This window comes from Pristiophorus japonicus, chromosome 6 (genome assembly GCF_044704955.1).
Source record: "Pristiophorus japonicus isolate sPriJap1 chromosome 6, sPriJap1.hap1, whole genome shotgun sequence".
Taxonomy (NCBI): domain Eukaryota; kingdom Metazoa; phylum Chordata; class Chondrichthyes; family Pristiophoridae; genus Pristiophorus; species Pristiophorus japonicus.
In genome coordinates this window covers 264,699,916-264,715,233 of record NC_091982.1, presented here as the reverse complement: position 1 = coordinate 264,715,233, position 15,318 = coordinate 264,699,916, and the positions used below count along the sequence as shown (strand labels likewise).

Below are 15,318 nucleotides of genomic sequence, written 5' to 3'. Positions count from 1 at the left end.
CAAAAAATGTTCTACTTATCGACTGCAGCACCGGGAGGCCCCACCCCCCCCCCACCCACCCACCCCCCCACAGTGTGTCTCTGTCAGTGTCTCTATCTCTTTGTCTGTCTGTCTGTGTGTGTCTCACTCTCTGTCTGTCAGTGTCTGTGTTTCTGACAGCGAGGGGAGGGGGAGGAGGAGGAGGGGGAGAGAGAGGGAGGGGGAGAGAGAGGGAGGGGGAGAGGGGGAGAGGGGGAGGGAGAGGGAGAGGGAGAGGGAGGGGGAGGGGGAGGGGGAGGGGGAGAGGGGGAGGGGAGAGGGGAGAGGGGCAGTCGAGCCGGGTCCGGGGTGGGGGAGGAGTCGAGTCGAGTCGAGTCGGGTCCGGTAGCGGAGCAGAAGTCGGGTCGAGTACAGGTCGGGGGAGCGGGAGTCGAGTCGGGGGGGGGTGGGGGGAGCGGGGAGCGGGGGTCGGGGAGAGTCGTGTCGGGAGCTGGGGGGAGGGGGAGGTTTCAGAGAGCCAGCTGAAGGGAGGAAGCAGGAGCTGGCCGTGGGAGGAGCTTTATCCACGCAGCCCCAGTGAGGCCATTGGGCCAGGGCTAGGGGCTGCGTTCTTCGGGCCCCTCCCACACATTTTTGGGCGCCTGGAGCTACTGCACTTGCGCGCCCACTGTAGCGCGCATGTGCAGAGGTCCCGGCACTGTTTTCAGCGCAGGCACCTGGCTCCGCCCCCTACAGCTCGTGCTGCGCTGCGCCCAGCTCGAGGGCCTGCAGGGAGCCGGAGAATAGGTAAGTTTTTTATTGGCGCACTTTCGGGCGCGAAAAACGGGCGTCCAGGTCGGGGCTGCGCCATTCTAGGCGCGGCCCGAAACTTGGGCCCTGAATAACTACCCTTTTACTCTCTGCTTTCTGTCTAACCCTAACCAGTAACCATTTCTCTTCATTGACAGGCACTCGCTGACCCCTCCAGACCTCTCACCTGCTGCATCTTCAGCAGACAGCACCGCCTGCACATGCTCAGCTCACGTTACCCAGTAATTGACGTGAGCTCCAGACCAATAGGAACAGGGGCTTGAGGACTGAGTGGGTCCTCCAACCAGTGTGTGTGAGGGGCGGGATGTTGTGTAGAATCAGTTTATTTTTGGCAAACCCCTTAAAGCCTTCTGCTCCGGTTGAAAACCCTTGCTAATACTATTAGTATTAGGCAGCCCCTCGTATCAAGGATGACACGCTTCCACACCAAAAATAGATGCGTTCACAGGTGTTTCAATGAAGGACCTGACAATCTAGGTCCCTCACTACATACTAAAGGGTGGAAGATGCCTGTGCGTGGATTCTTTTAACGTGGGGAGGCTGTTGCACACCAGCCACCACACGGGCTAGACAGAGTTAGGCCTTGATGCAGTGGCAAGGTTAACCAAGACGACTGGAGACCAAGCTCTGCTGCATGGATCTAATGTTCACGCATGCTCCTACTATCCATTGATCGCAGTGTGGGCTGGCCCGTGTTGCCCCTGGGCCCTCGCCTCTTCTCTTTATAGAGCCCTGCTATAGAGCAGCATTGACAGCATCTGCTATAAAGTCCATGCACGGTATTTCAAATGGAAAAGCCGGTGAGCGGACTGCACAGTACCTTGCAGATTACTGTGCAGCCGCGTACGCGCACAGCTTAGAGGGAACATTAGCACCAAGAGATCTTTTATGTCCACCTTCACAGGCAGACAGCACCCCAGTTTAATGTCTCATCCGAAAGACTGCACCTTCAACAGTGTAGCATTCCCTCAGTACTGCACTGAAAGATTAGCTTAGATTATGTGAATCCTGCAGCAGGGCTTGAACCCACAACCTTCTGGCTCAGAGCTGTGTGTGCTACCACTGGGCCAAACTGGTACTGTCCAGATGGCATGTAGAATGAGGATGTAGCAGTCTACATCCTGTCTGCCAAACAAGAGGGGGCAATGGTAACCAGGGTGGGGGGGGGGGGGGGGGGGAAAGGAGAACAAAAAACATCCCATAATTAAACGTTTCATGATCTCCTTTACTAAGGGATTTTATAAACTCAATAAATGACTTGGAGTTTACAAACTGAATTGTAGTCTGCAACTCCTTTTAATTTTAAATGACTGCTTTATCTTATCTGAATATTCCCAGTTTTGAATCAGTAATCATTTTGTGAAAGTTAAAAACAGAACCACCTATACTGAAAAAAATAATCAGCAGATGCTCCTGCTCGAACTTGAGAGAAACACTGAACATTGAGTAAACTTACACACCTCTCAGGTATTCCATTTGCATATTACAGTTAGCACTATCAAGGTCAGAGCTCAGGAAACGGTTAGAAGCTGTGACAGAGGCACCCACACACATTACAATCTCACCGAGATTACTAAAGCTGGGGTTACGCAACTTATTTACAGTTAGACACACAGACGAGGTTGTTATTATTCACAAAAAAACAGTGACTGTGTCAGGAAGTAATTGAGACTTGCAGCTTGTACTGTGTTCTTATTTAGCAGTGAAAATGAAAGCCTATCCTAACCACCTTCTGGTGCAGCTCCTCAAAATACTGGGAGCTCAGTGTAGCTCCACACCATTGGCACAATGTACTGCTGGCAATGATATAGCTTCTATTAATGAAGTTGCAACATGCTGAACTTGGAGTGGAAGCCTGGGGGGGGTTAACAACCACGAGGCGGAATTTCCTGCGCCAGGCACGGATGTCCCGCCCCACGATTTATATTTGACTTACCGCTCCCGATAGCAAGTGGAGCACAAAATATCGCGCTCCACTTGCTCTGTGGGACGCGAGAAGGGTGAAAGGACTCCACAAAGGGCGCAGCGCCACGCTTGACAGGGAGGGGTCAAGCTGCCGCCGCTGCAGGCAGGAAACGGGACCATCCTTGGACCAACAGGGAGCGGGGCGCTGTGGCAGCAGCCCAGCACACAAGTGGAGTGCCAGCCTACAAGATTGCAGCACGGACCCCGTGATCGAGGAGGAAGGCGGCCATTTTTTACGTTCCCCACCTCCCCTTTGATTAATCGCCCTGTCAGCGGTCTACAGCCCAGTACACACCCCCTGAAGCTGTGGTGGGCATCACCCGCGGCAGCTTCAGAAAGTGCTAACAAATTTTCGCTCCAGGACGACAATGGGTCACTACACATGGCAGTGGGGCACTGCCGGTTAGAGCAGGCCTTCACCAGTTATTGCCGCCACTATACTCCCACGGAACTTTGCGGCACGGTCGGTAGAGGCGCCCCGCTCAGGCGGAAAGTCGCTTGTGCGAACGGGAGGCGCCCCGAATTCCTCCCCCATAGCGTTGCACCCATAATCCCACTGAACACGGTACTGATTTGGAGTGTGCTGCCAAGGGACAAAGCTGACAGGAAGACACAAACTTACTCGCAGGGAGAAAGGGGCAAACATTGGAAGGATAGTAAATGCTCTGTATACTCAGGCAGCATTTGCAAAATGTATTGCACTGGAGTATGTGCGTCAGGCAGCAGTATACCAAGCACCAGATTTAGAAGAAAGCACATTCACCGTCACTACTCTTCCCGATTACTCTTTGTGCAAAAAATGTCCTCACTCGTCCTAAATTTATCTTTTACTCGTTTGAATCTTTGTCTCCTTATTCTACTCACAATTTAATGTTAATAATATGTTGACTTTACCTTTTCCATTCCCTTAACTATCTTTTATGGGCTCAAATTTCCCCAAGAGTTGCCCCTTTTTTTTTTGGAGTAAGTAGCTTTTTTTCGAGTAACTTAAAAATCACAAATTTCCCCATTTAACATGCTCCAGTGTAAGTCAGTTAGTTAGGTTTTTTTCTAGTTTCGTTTGTTCTCTCCAAAAGGGAGCGTGACAAGTACTTACACCTCTTCTGGCCATAAAAGCAAATTTGGCCAGCTGCAAGTTACTCCAAACTAACTTAGGCCAGTGTATGTGACCACTTTTGTAGGCACAAAAAAACCTTACCTACATTTAAGAAATCAGCGCAGGTAGCCAGTGATGGAGGGGGGTGAGTTAGAGGATTCTAAAGCACAAAAGACCTTCACAACATCACCAGCACAACAGCTGCACAACATCATCAAAAATAAATGAAAGATAAATCAGCTACTGAAAATAGAGCAGTCCCACCTTGCCGACTGTAGAACGCCCCGGCTAGCCCTCCCGCCAGGGCTAGGGGCGGCAGGCACACATGACCTTGGGGGGGGGGATTTTTACGTTTTACAGTTGTCCCTAAATGTTGCGTGGTCCTAATGGAGCATGATTCAGTTTTAATGCAAAATATCTTTTATTGGATATTTTACAATGCACTTCAACAACAATAACAACAACAACAGCAAAGAAAGGCTGCACCCGTCCCTCACCCACATCTCGGAGAAAGTGCACTTCCTCATAGGGTCGGTGATGGTGATGGGGGGTTTGGGGGCCCGGCTTGGGTCTGACCGGTGGCTGATGCGTGGATTGAAGGGGGAGTGGCATTTGAGTATCCGGCCTTTGTGCCCTTATTGCAGAAACCAGCTCCCTCATGGCATCTGCCATCGTTTGCACACCCTCTGAAATGCCCGCCCTCACTTCCCGTCTCAGTGCTGAGATTTCACCCGACAGTGTCACTACCTCATCACGCACCCCACTGACAGCCGCCACGAGTGATCTTGTGAGGGCATTGGTCTCCTCACCCAATGACACAACCTGATTAACCTCTGCTGAGGGCTGCACCTCAGGAGAGACTGGTCGGCTTCTCCTTCCCCTCGCCGTGGGTCTGCCTAGTGGCACCCCTCCAGTGTGAGGCACAGGCTGGGACGGTGGGGGACTGGGTGTCCCAAGATGCATTTCACCGCCACTGGGACCCGCGATCTCGGGAGGTGTGAACCCATGGAATGTTGCCGAGGAGCTCATGGAGGTTTCTGGCGGTGTGAAGCACTGTACTATCGACTGATCCATATCGCGGGCAGCATTCTCCCATGAACACATTTCCATGGACCCCTCCTCCCCCCACCCGCCTTGGTCTGGAGTGCACGCATCTGGATCCTCTGGTGGATCTTCAGGATGTTGAGGAGTGTCGTCTTCTTCTGCAAAATACAACAGAACAGTCAAAGGGTTATCAGCACAGGAGGGGGCAGGATGGGTGGCATGAGTCGTCTGACGCATAGCAGGCCAGTCCACAGGTTGATTTGAAGGGCCACTATGCATTTTAATGACTCGCCCTCACCCTCGCGTGTGGATCCAGCTTGTGCAAAGCTGATTCTTTTTCTGCTGGTGTGACTTAGCAAGACAGCAACCCTCTGTTCCAGGGGTGTCAGTTGGTGCAGATTTGGCGGACCTTTTCCTGTTCTAAGTCTTTCCCTTTTGGTGTAAGCCAATTTCTTCTGCAATGAAAATATTCATTTTCAGACATGGTGCGTTTCTGATGGGTGGGACACATACAGATGGTCACATTTTCCATTGCAATTCAATTTAAAAATGAAGATATAACTTACACTGACTACTTGACCAACGTCCTGCCGTTTCTTCTTGCACTGGTTGCCAGATCTTGCGGTATTGACTCCTGCGGAGTATCCTCCTGCAACTAGGTTCCATCTTCTTCTCATTTCCTTGGGTAAAACTTTTGACGGACCACTCTTGCTGATATCCAGCTCCAGCCATTTCTCCTCAATGACAATCACTAGTTTCTCCACTTCCTCATGGAGGAAATTCTTTGTTCGTGTTGTACGCTCTTGCGCCATTCGTGTATTGGACTCACACTCAGGTAATGTTCAAAAATCACATTTCTCACCTTTCTTCCACCTATCCAGCACTCCTTTCCACTCCCTCAGTCACACAAAAAACAATATTTAAACCTTACCTTTATATATGCTCCATTACCAATGATTCTGATGACGCTCTCCCTTTAATTGGCCGATTGCCAAGCTTCCTGTTGCACTGCGCATGCGCTGAACTGCCCATTGCGCATGCGCGCACGCTCAAACGGACACGCGTCCCCCTGCCGGCACTCCACAAGACGCTGGGACAAAGCCCCACTCCCCTGCTGGCCACGCTGAGCAAGAGCAGCCAAAGCTCCACCCCCTCAGGCTCTGCAGCGCCGCGTCGATGGATCCAGACGATGAGGGAGCGGCCAAAGTTGAAGGTAAGTTTTTTGCCGTTTTTTAGGGCTCACAAAGTCGCCGTGCTTCTGCTAACTATGCCGCTCTAGGCGGCTGGGGAAATTTGGGCCCTAAATCTCTATCAGAACATCTATCAGATGCACCCTATCTAGCTGAAAAGCCCAATTGTATCCAGTCCTTCTTCATAACTCATACCTTTTGCAATAGGGGTCAATTTTGAGACTCTTCTCTGCATTGCCTCCAGCACTTAATTATCTTCATTCTGCCTCGGTGACCAGAACTGAACGCAGTATACAAGGTGCAGTCTGATCAGAGCATTATATAGTTTGGTCAAGACTTGCTCTGACTTATAATCTACTGTTTCGGCTATGTAGTTTAACATTCTATTGACATTGTTGATTTGTACTTTGAATTAGGGCATGTGCAATCAGGGAACTAATAGTTGAATGGATAGCAAATTGGCTAAAAAATAGAAGGCAGAGAGTAGGGATAAAGGGAAGTTTCTGAGCAGTACTAAGATATTACATAGTGGTACATGAATGTGTACAAGTACAAAACACTAAGATAACTAATGACTGGATACATGTCTGTATTCTCCACTAAGAAGAATATTTACATACCTGGCCACTCATGTTTCCCGCTGTTTTTCTTTTCCCGTACAAGTTGATAGCAAGCCTCAAGAGCATTCTCCCACTAAAATAAATTTGACTTTAAAGCAGCCAGAGGCAACGCTTCGCTGTTGTGCTCTTAAGTCCACAATTAACCTACAGATGCCAAATGTCAATACAGGCACCACCCTACACCACATCTGCAGAAGCTCCAATGAAAATACAGAAAAGTGACTTCACCATTTCTCCCCCTCACTGCACAACACTGACTTAGCTCTGAGGTCACTTTCCTCATTTCCACCCTCTAAAACCAAATGTGTCAGGATGATGTCAAAGCAAAAAATGTACGATGTGGAGGTGGAAACTGTCTGGAATATCATTCAGCCTGTGGCTAGTAAGCAAACCCTTTGACCAAGTGAACACACTCTCAGTTTCAAAGACAATCTAATGTTGAATACTAATTTCTTAACAGAATTTCTTTAGTGTCTCAGGTTACATCTCCCAATTACGTGGACATGATATGTCCTTCTATCATGTTAATTCTGACATAAGGTTTCCATCTAAAACTTTATACCTGTGCTTTTTGCTGACAAAGCAGCTGTGTCATTCCAGAATGTTCTCTGTGATTTCCAGCATTTGTAAATTTCCGTTTTATCCAAGGACTTTTTTGAATCTTGTCATTTAGACTCAAACCTCAAATCAAACGGTGGGATTTACAAACTGGATCACCGCTCCAAAGTTCACACTGAACTGTGTCGGAAGGTGAAGTGAGGGTCACAAAGTTTAATCCTATTACATGCGGTGAAAATCTGTGACTAGGGAACATTCATGATAAATATGTCAAAACCTTTCAAAACAACCAATAGTGCTCAACAAATGAGTACCAGAAATAAAATGGTTTACTAATTCTTGAAGGAGATCTAATAACATAATTATCTTGCAATAAAAAATGATTAGAATCTTTCTCTGAATAGTCAAACATTTTACCCCAGCAGACTGTTCACAAACAGTTTCATTTGCTCTATTGCAACATCACTTACAGTACATGTGGCAGCAAATGAGGCTCATACGCTAAACTCCTGTGTTTACATCAGCAAAACTGGCTTACTTTTCCCAGTGGTGGAATCATAGACAAACATTTCTGTATGTTGAGAATTATGACGCTGGGATAAGGAAGCCAGTTTTAGTAATGTAAACACAGGGGCCTGATGTATGGGCATTGCTGTCGTGTGATCAGAATTAGAGAAAAAACAAATATGAAAGTGCCGCAAGTCCAAGCAACACTAGCCCCTTTCAAGCAGTTCCAGTTTAAACAGGCACATTTTGAAGCAGAACACAAATTTCATTCATCTTTGTTTTGAAACTGTTCAACTCTGAACTCTCTCAAGTAATCAAGTTGATCAAAAATTTGAGAGGTGGAACACAGCTGTGTAGCAGTACATTGAAGTACATCAGTGCAATGGAGCTTTGCTTTCATCCCCCGCGCTGCTGTTCCCAATTTTAGCCACATGGGTGGCACAGGCTGCACATTTCCCAGCACAAAGAAGTGGGGGAAATTATCCCCAATACACAGGAGCCTCGCAGCTGCTTCACTGCACCATTAACAGACCAATAGTATACAGCCCAGGGAGACGGAGTGGGGAAGGAGGTTACTTTGAAATTTAAAAAAGTGAGCAGAAAAATAACTAATTTAAAACTCATCCGAAATATCCTTCCAGGACAGTTCAAGGTCATGCAATGATCAGATTCATCAGTGTGAGTCATTGGATCATCAGCTGACATCTATTTGGAGGGCACTCAATGGGTTCAATTTTCGCCAAAGCTATTTATTGGCATACTTGAAGGGCCCCAAGTACGCCAAAAATAAATCTTCCAAGTTTCCCGTTTGATTTCTTCATTTTGATGGCGCCTAGCCAGTCATTTAGTTTTGGGTGTGGAGCCTTGATCTGCGCCAAAAATATCGGGTTGCCATGGTAACCAGGGACACAATGCGGGCTGAGGCTGGAAAGTGAAGCTTATAGTCAGCTCACAGCAACCTGCACAAGCACCTTAAACATTGCAGCAACTTACCTCCATTCAATTATTAAAGTCTACCCACCCTCCCTCTCCCCCCTGGTGCCGGTCCCGATCCCCGCACCTATCCAAGGCCGAATGGCCTCCTCCCTCCTGGTACCCGCAGCTAACTGTACCCAAAAGGCTTACCCCCTCCCCTCTCTCTTACCTCTCCTGCTGCTGCTGTGCCGATTTCCTTAACTCACCAGAAGGTTTTTCTACAGAGACCACATACGCTGGCTTAAGAACTGGAGTAACTCTGAGTTGGCCAAACTTGCCTAACTGGCCAGAATTGGCATTGGTGGCAGGTCACGCCACCTTTGACCGAAAAAAAAACTAACCTAAAAAAAAAATCATAACTGGTGCAAACTGATTGGGGAAACTTGTTTTTTTTAAAAACTTAGGCCAAAAAAACAGCGCAAATCACTGGGGAAAATTGATCCTAATATGAGGAAAACTTGGTTTCTATACCTGCCCAGGATGGCTAAACCCGATTGCTCTGGAGGTAGCTGATTTCCTTTGTGCATAATGATTCGCAAAATCATAACAATGTTCTACATAAACAAGTTTATGATTTCACTACACACAGCAAACATATAGCTAAGGAATACTTGCCAGACTCTCTGCCATTTCTTGGAAAAACAAATTACTTAAACTTTAATGTCAAAGCTTTCTAGTAAATGCTTTTATTTTCTTTAAGCATTTCAGCATTTATTGTCTAGCCATGGTTGCCATGAGGTGTAAATGGGCTGCCTTCCTAACTCATTGCAGTCCTTTTGCTGATGGTGAATTATGGCGTTAATTAGGAATTTGCAAGGTTTTGACCTATGGAATAATGATATCTGTCCAAGTCAGGTTCGTGTGCGACTATAGAGGAATCTGGAGGAAATGGTGCACCCATAAAAAAGATGTCGTTAGTGGTTGAGGTCACAGGGCTAGTAAGAGCTGTTAAAGTAAATATGGTGAGATGCCGCAGTGCATCCTGTAGATATTACATACTATAGTCACAGTCCAGTGATGATGGAGGGGATGGATAATGAGTCCAGTGGCAGAATTGCAAGTGATCTGCTTTGTCCTTAGTGCACAGCATCTTGAGCATTGTTGTAGCTGCACCTAACTATACAACTGGTCAGCATTCCATCACACTCCTGGCTTTTGCCTTGTAGATCTGGACAGGGTCCGAGGGTCAGAACGAGAGCCACTCATTGCAGAGTACCTACCTGCTCTTCTAACCAGTGCTGATATAGTTAGAACAGTTAAGTTTCTGGTCAATCAACGCTGTAAGGAGTAGATAATTGGGCTTTTCCTTATTGAGATGGTCATTTCCTGGCACTTACTTGGTGCAAAAGGTAGCTACCACTTGTTAGTCAAAACCTAGATTGCTGTCCAGGTCCTGCTGACAGTTGGTAAAGGCTGCTTCATTATTAGAAGCGGTGTGACAAGAACTGAACACTGTGTAATCATCAGCGAAAAGCCCCACTCATCTCATGACGGAGGAAAGGTCATTAATGAAGCGACTGAGGATTGCTGAGCTGAGAACATTGTCCAGAGGAACTCCTGCGGCGATTAGCTGGGGTTCAATGACGAGTCTCCACTAATCACAACCATCTGTGCATGTGGCGGGTATGACTCATCATTATTAGATATTTTATCACACAACACTCAACATGAATGTCTGCCTTCTTGCCAAGGACAGTATCTTTTCTATGAGCAGGGAGCTTGTTAATAACATTTGCTCATCTGTTTTTGTGTTGGATTTTACCTCGAGCATACCAAACATGATTTTTGAAGCACATCACTATCATACTCCTCCATGCACAATAAGGTTTAACTTGGTTTCATTTCTGATCGCCTACCATGTTATGATTAATTATTCTGTTACTATTCGCCCGTGCCTTCAGGTTGAATGAAAAAAATTACAAATATTAAAGCATATTGCAGAGGTTTATATTGAAGCCTATCCAATGTCTGCAGCAATGTAAACTTTCACTATCAGCCAATGCAGGTTTCAGAATGTCCCAGGAACTGAATCTGCTAGAAATCTCCAATGCCCTATGAAAATGAACAGTATAAGAAATAAATACTCTCTGCCTAAATAGATCCCAGCAGTGTAAACAGAATATCCAAGAGAAACATTATTTCCTCGATTTAGTTCACTCATAGCACACTCAGCCGACTTCCTGCCTGCATGTCCCACTGCTTCTTATCGTTTATTAATCGAGCGGAAGAATAGAAACGAATCACACAAGGAACTGATTCAGTTTAACAAAGAGACAAATAAAATGATTGCCAGTCAGTCATATGGTAAACAGAAGGGAACTTCAAAAATGTGGCTTGAATCAGGTCTCACTGCTCTGCTATGGAACTGTCTCCAAACTATTAGCACCTATCGCAAACTTACAATGCTTCATATTCTTCATGTTGGAGAGGGAAGAGAATATTTCAAATCATAGAGAGAGAGATAAAGTGATTAGTTATTCAGGGTACATCATTTTGGAACAGGCAAAATCTGTATCGCAGGGGTATAGAAGTATTTAAAATAAATTACTGATTTCCGGCCATAAAATATCTACAATGAAAAATATTTCATGATCATTCACTTTCATTTCTCAATTGATTAAAGCCCATCACAAGGCAGAGAGTGGAATTGAAACAGACATGGTATTTTTATCACAATGACAATCAGCACAAGTGAAGTCATGTTTTGTGACACAATGATGCATTTTGACACTCACTGCACTAATTTATTGGCAAACAAAAAACTTTTGATGATGACTGTGGCCCTTTAATTCCAAACACTGTCCATTAACCCCTTCAAAATGTCTTCTGTGTCCCAGCCTAATATACATCAGACCAGGATCCATTGCTCATTTTCATCTCTGACTAGTTTGTTTTAAACCTAATATTATTGTCCTGTGACCCCTTTAATTGTCCCCTTCACACCCTGCTTGTTACTGTAGAAAACATGTTCACAATGCAATGCAGGGATTTCCTGGGGCAACAGAGAATAATGGAGAGAGACAGATGAAGTACTGAACAAATAGAGAACAATGAAAGAAGATAAAAGAATCATTTTACCTACCTCATTTGAAGCTCAAAAATTACTCAGATGAGGGAGCAGCTGGACTTTGTGTGTTTTCAGAAGCCTCTGAATTCTTGCATATAAAATGGGTGCACTAGTAATCCTGAGACCTGGTCTGCTCGAGTAAGCTTCTTAAAGGGAGATTAATGTTCCATAATTGTCATTAAAAATATTTCTCCTTGCATTTACAATGACATTTTGCAGCATTTTTGCCTCATGCATTAGTTCCTTTTCCTGGATTGCTTTCTGTGTTGCTGTTATTTAAATAGGACCAGACAAAGTGATAAGGACAGGAATTCCTTCGGGGCTCCCATAATTCTGTGTGATTTAGATCAGGATAAGAAGTTTATGAGGGGCCACTAAATGCAGGTGCAACAAAATGGGAGTATTTTGTGTGTACACGTCACTATCCCGGGATTGCATTTAGGGACCCCTCCACACATAACTAGGCGTGTCAGTGGAGACCTGCTTTGCCACTTCCACTTCACGAGAGGTTGCCAGAGTCCTGCAATATCCTGCAGGATGACTGACAGATAGCATCAAGAACAGGGATAGATTTTCCTGTCGTAGAGAAGGTTACCATAGTCTGAAGCAATTTGCGCTATCAAATCTTTCCAAGCCACTGCAGGTACTTGTGCCACATCAAGCAGTCTAGTGAACACTTGGTGTCGAGTGACTGACATGACATTTGCATTGGACAGACAACACCATCATTTTCCCTGTGGGAAAGACACATAACTGGTGGGAGGGGGGCTGGTGGGTGGGTAGGGGGGGCCTGTATTAGGAGACTGGGCTAACCTCTGCACTTATAGAAGCAGAGCAAGGTTTCAAGCGGAAACCTGAGCATAGTCAGCAGCAGGTAGCGTGTGTTCTTCACCTTTGGCACAGTGAAAGGGCAACGATTGTGTACAATGCTTCAAATGGTTTCTCAGAAAATGCTGTAGTTGCCAGTTTATTTATTTTTTATGTTCCTGGGATGCAGGCCTCGCTGACCACAGGAAATGTGTGCAATAATAAGCAGCACACTGCCATTCACCTTCCTCTGTACTGATCTTCAACTGAAGCCATCAGCAAAAAATGCAGCCAGGAAAAGCACCAAAAGACAGCCCAAGTTGTGTGCTTTTTGCTATCTCAGTGTTTCTTCCATTCAAATAACTTCATCATGCTATACTTTGCAAATATTACCAAGTCAAACATAAGCAGAAACTGATCTTAGTTTTGACTTATTGTCATAATGATGCACACACCTCTGCTTTGCAGGTTATGATGAACCATGGAGCCAATGTCCAGAGACCCCAACCAAATATGGGGCCCCTGGTAAAAGTCAGCATAATGCAGAAAAACAGCACAGCACCTCTGAATCAGTTTCATTTAAGGTTAGGATAAATGTTGTTTGCTTGGCTGGTGAATTACTTCCAGGCTTTATTAGTAATAAAGTGCGTAAACATTCAACAGGTCAATTTCTTCATGCGTTTGACAACATGTTTGTGATTTAGTCGATCTTTGGGGGGGGGGGGGGGTGAAGAGAGGCCCCATAATGTTCTTGGTGCCCAGTGTTCCATGAATTCTTAATCCAGCTCTACATTCTTTCATAAATGTCATCTTTTACAGACAATACAGGTTAGCATAAATGCTGGTTGCTTGGCTGATGAGTTACTTCAAGCCTACAGGCACAGGACACCAAGTTCATGGGTTCGCACCCCAGTGCACAATGGGCAGGACGCAGAGAATCGTGTTAAAGGGATGGAGACAAAATCAGAGATCAATCATACCAAGACATTCCTCCACTAATAGATTACAGAGCAAGACGCTGGAAGAAGACAGCGATCAGCTTATTTTCCTGTTATCTCGGCCAGAGAAGTTAAACAAAAGCGAGGAAAAGCTGAGAATTTCTATTTCCTAACAGTTTTTCCGAAACATAGTGGATTGGCGAAGAGGCTATTTCCTCTCCATGGATCCAACCTGCAATTAAAAGCAGAACAAGCAACTCAGAAAAACCTACTGTGCACATGACTAGAAATGCAAGGTTTTAATCTACTTTGCATAAGGCAAATCGCAGCCATATGCCAAGCACAAAGCAGCCTGTGACAGAAGCCAACTAAACCAGTAAGAAACAAGATTTGGATTCTAATTCAATCCACCAGTTATCAGAATTCTCAAAAGTCTCCAACACAATGGCAAAGGAAAATTCCAGAACAAAAGAATAATGACCATGGCATAAAAGGAAAACATTCCTATTTGCTCAGATTTTCCTGTCAAAGTAACAGTGAGGCCAATGGCATTCGCCGATATTATGCTTAAATGATGCAGCAACTTCAGGCGAGGGACAGATTCGTGATTAAACTCAAACATCCAAAAGCTGCTGTCCGAGTAGCGCCAATCCCTGGTTAGCTTCGCAAAAACGGCATTTCACTGCCTCACCATTGAAATGCAAGGAAAGATGTGAAATTGCTGTAGTTTGTGCAGTAGATACGAACTAAACTCGTCGTATTTCAGTCGGAGTACCCTTTTGATAATGTGATAATTGTTAATTACTGATCAACAACCTCTGGCACTGAAAATTAACTATGAGACGTGTGGAGTCTCATTCCTTCAAGTTTTAATTGTTGTTGGAAATTTTTTTAACGTACAATTTAAAATTATTTTTCTTTTACTTTTCTTTTCTGTATCTTTTTTCTCTCTCAATCCAATCTTTCGTTCCCTCTCTATTGCTCTTTCTGTATCAGATTTGGCATCGAATTCACCCACACTAATTTATACTTCCTTCTCAGTCCTTGCACTGTTAATTCCACAATCCTTCAATCTGATTGTTTAAGGAAGATACCATGTTGGTTGCCTTGTTCACTCAAGTCCCTGATGCCCTGTTTCTCTCACTGCACCGTTATCAGCTCGCACTTTCAGCAACTTGCCATGCAAAAAATTTTAAAAACTAAACATGCAAGGCCACATTTAACAAACAGCCCTGCTACAGCAAAATTTGGCCCATTATATTCTATTTTATCTGTAACATTATATTTATTGCAGCTGCTACTGTAGGTACAGAGTGAACCTTTACTATTGTTACATCCATCACCCCTGTGCTCGCTGACCTACATTGGCTCCTAGTCCATCGACGCCTCGATTTTAAAATGCTCATCCTGGTTTTCAAATCCCTCATGGCCTTGCCCCTTCCTACCACTGTAACCTTCCCCAGCGCTACAACTCTCCGAGATCTCGCTGATCTTCCAAATTCTGGCCTCTTGCGCATCCCCGATTTTCTTTGCTTTCACTCCCTTTGTGGATTCTGATATTATTCCTTTCCTTGATGGTCTACAGCAAGATGCTTCTCAGATCACGGGTCTCCAGATAAAACCTCTGTACACAACAAGATTCAATTTCCATCACCGTGGTAAAACACTTTAACACCAATATTGCAGTTAAGCTGGGCAGTGGTCCGGGAGGTCTCGCAAGATCGCTCACCAGCATTATAAAGGAAATATCCACGCATGCGCA

At 45.4% G+C, this 15,318-nt stretch overlaps 1 protein-coding gene across 4 annotated transcripts in view; it reads right to left on the bottom strand.

Moving 5' to 3' along the window:
- The window catches only part of tnk2b (tyrosine kinase, non-receptor, 2b), a 232,674-nt gene that overhangs the window by 175,835 nt on the left and 41,521 nt on the right, over window positions 1-15,318 (bottom strand). For 2 of the 4 annotated variants that reach the window (XM_070883929.1, XM_070883931.1), the window contains exon 1: window positions 6,705-6,820. The exons of 1 other annotated variant lie outside the window; for it this stretch is intronic. In XM_070883929.1, the coding sequence (XP_070740030.1) occupies window positions 6,705-6,770 (66 nt within the window). In that variant the 5' untranslated portion in view covers window positions 6,771-6,820. Of the gene's footprint in view, window positions 1-6,704; window positions 6,821-15,318 lie in introns of those variants that run through there. One more of the 4 variants, XM_070883934.1, reaches the window with a different exon arrangement.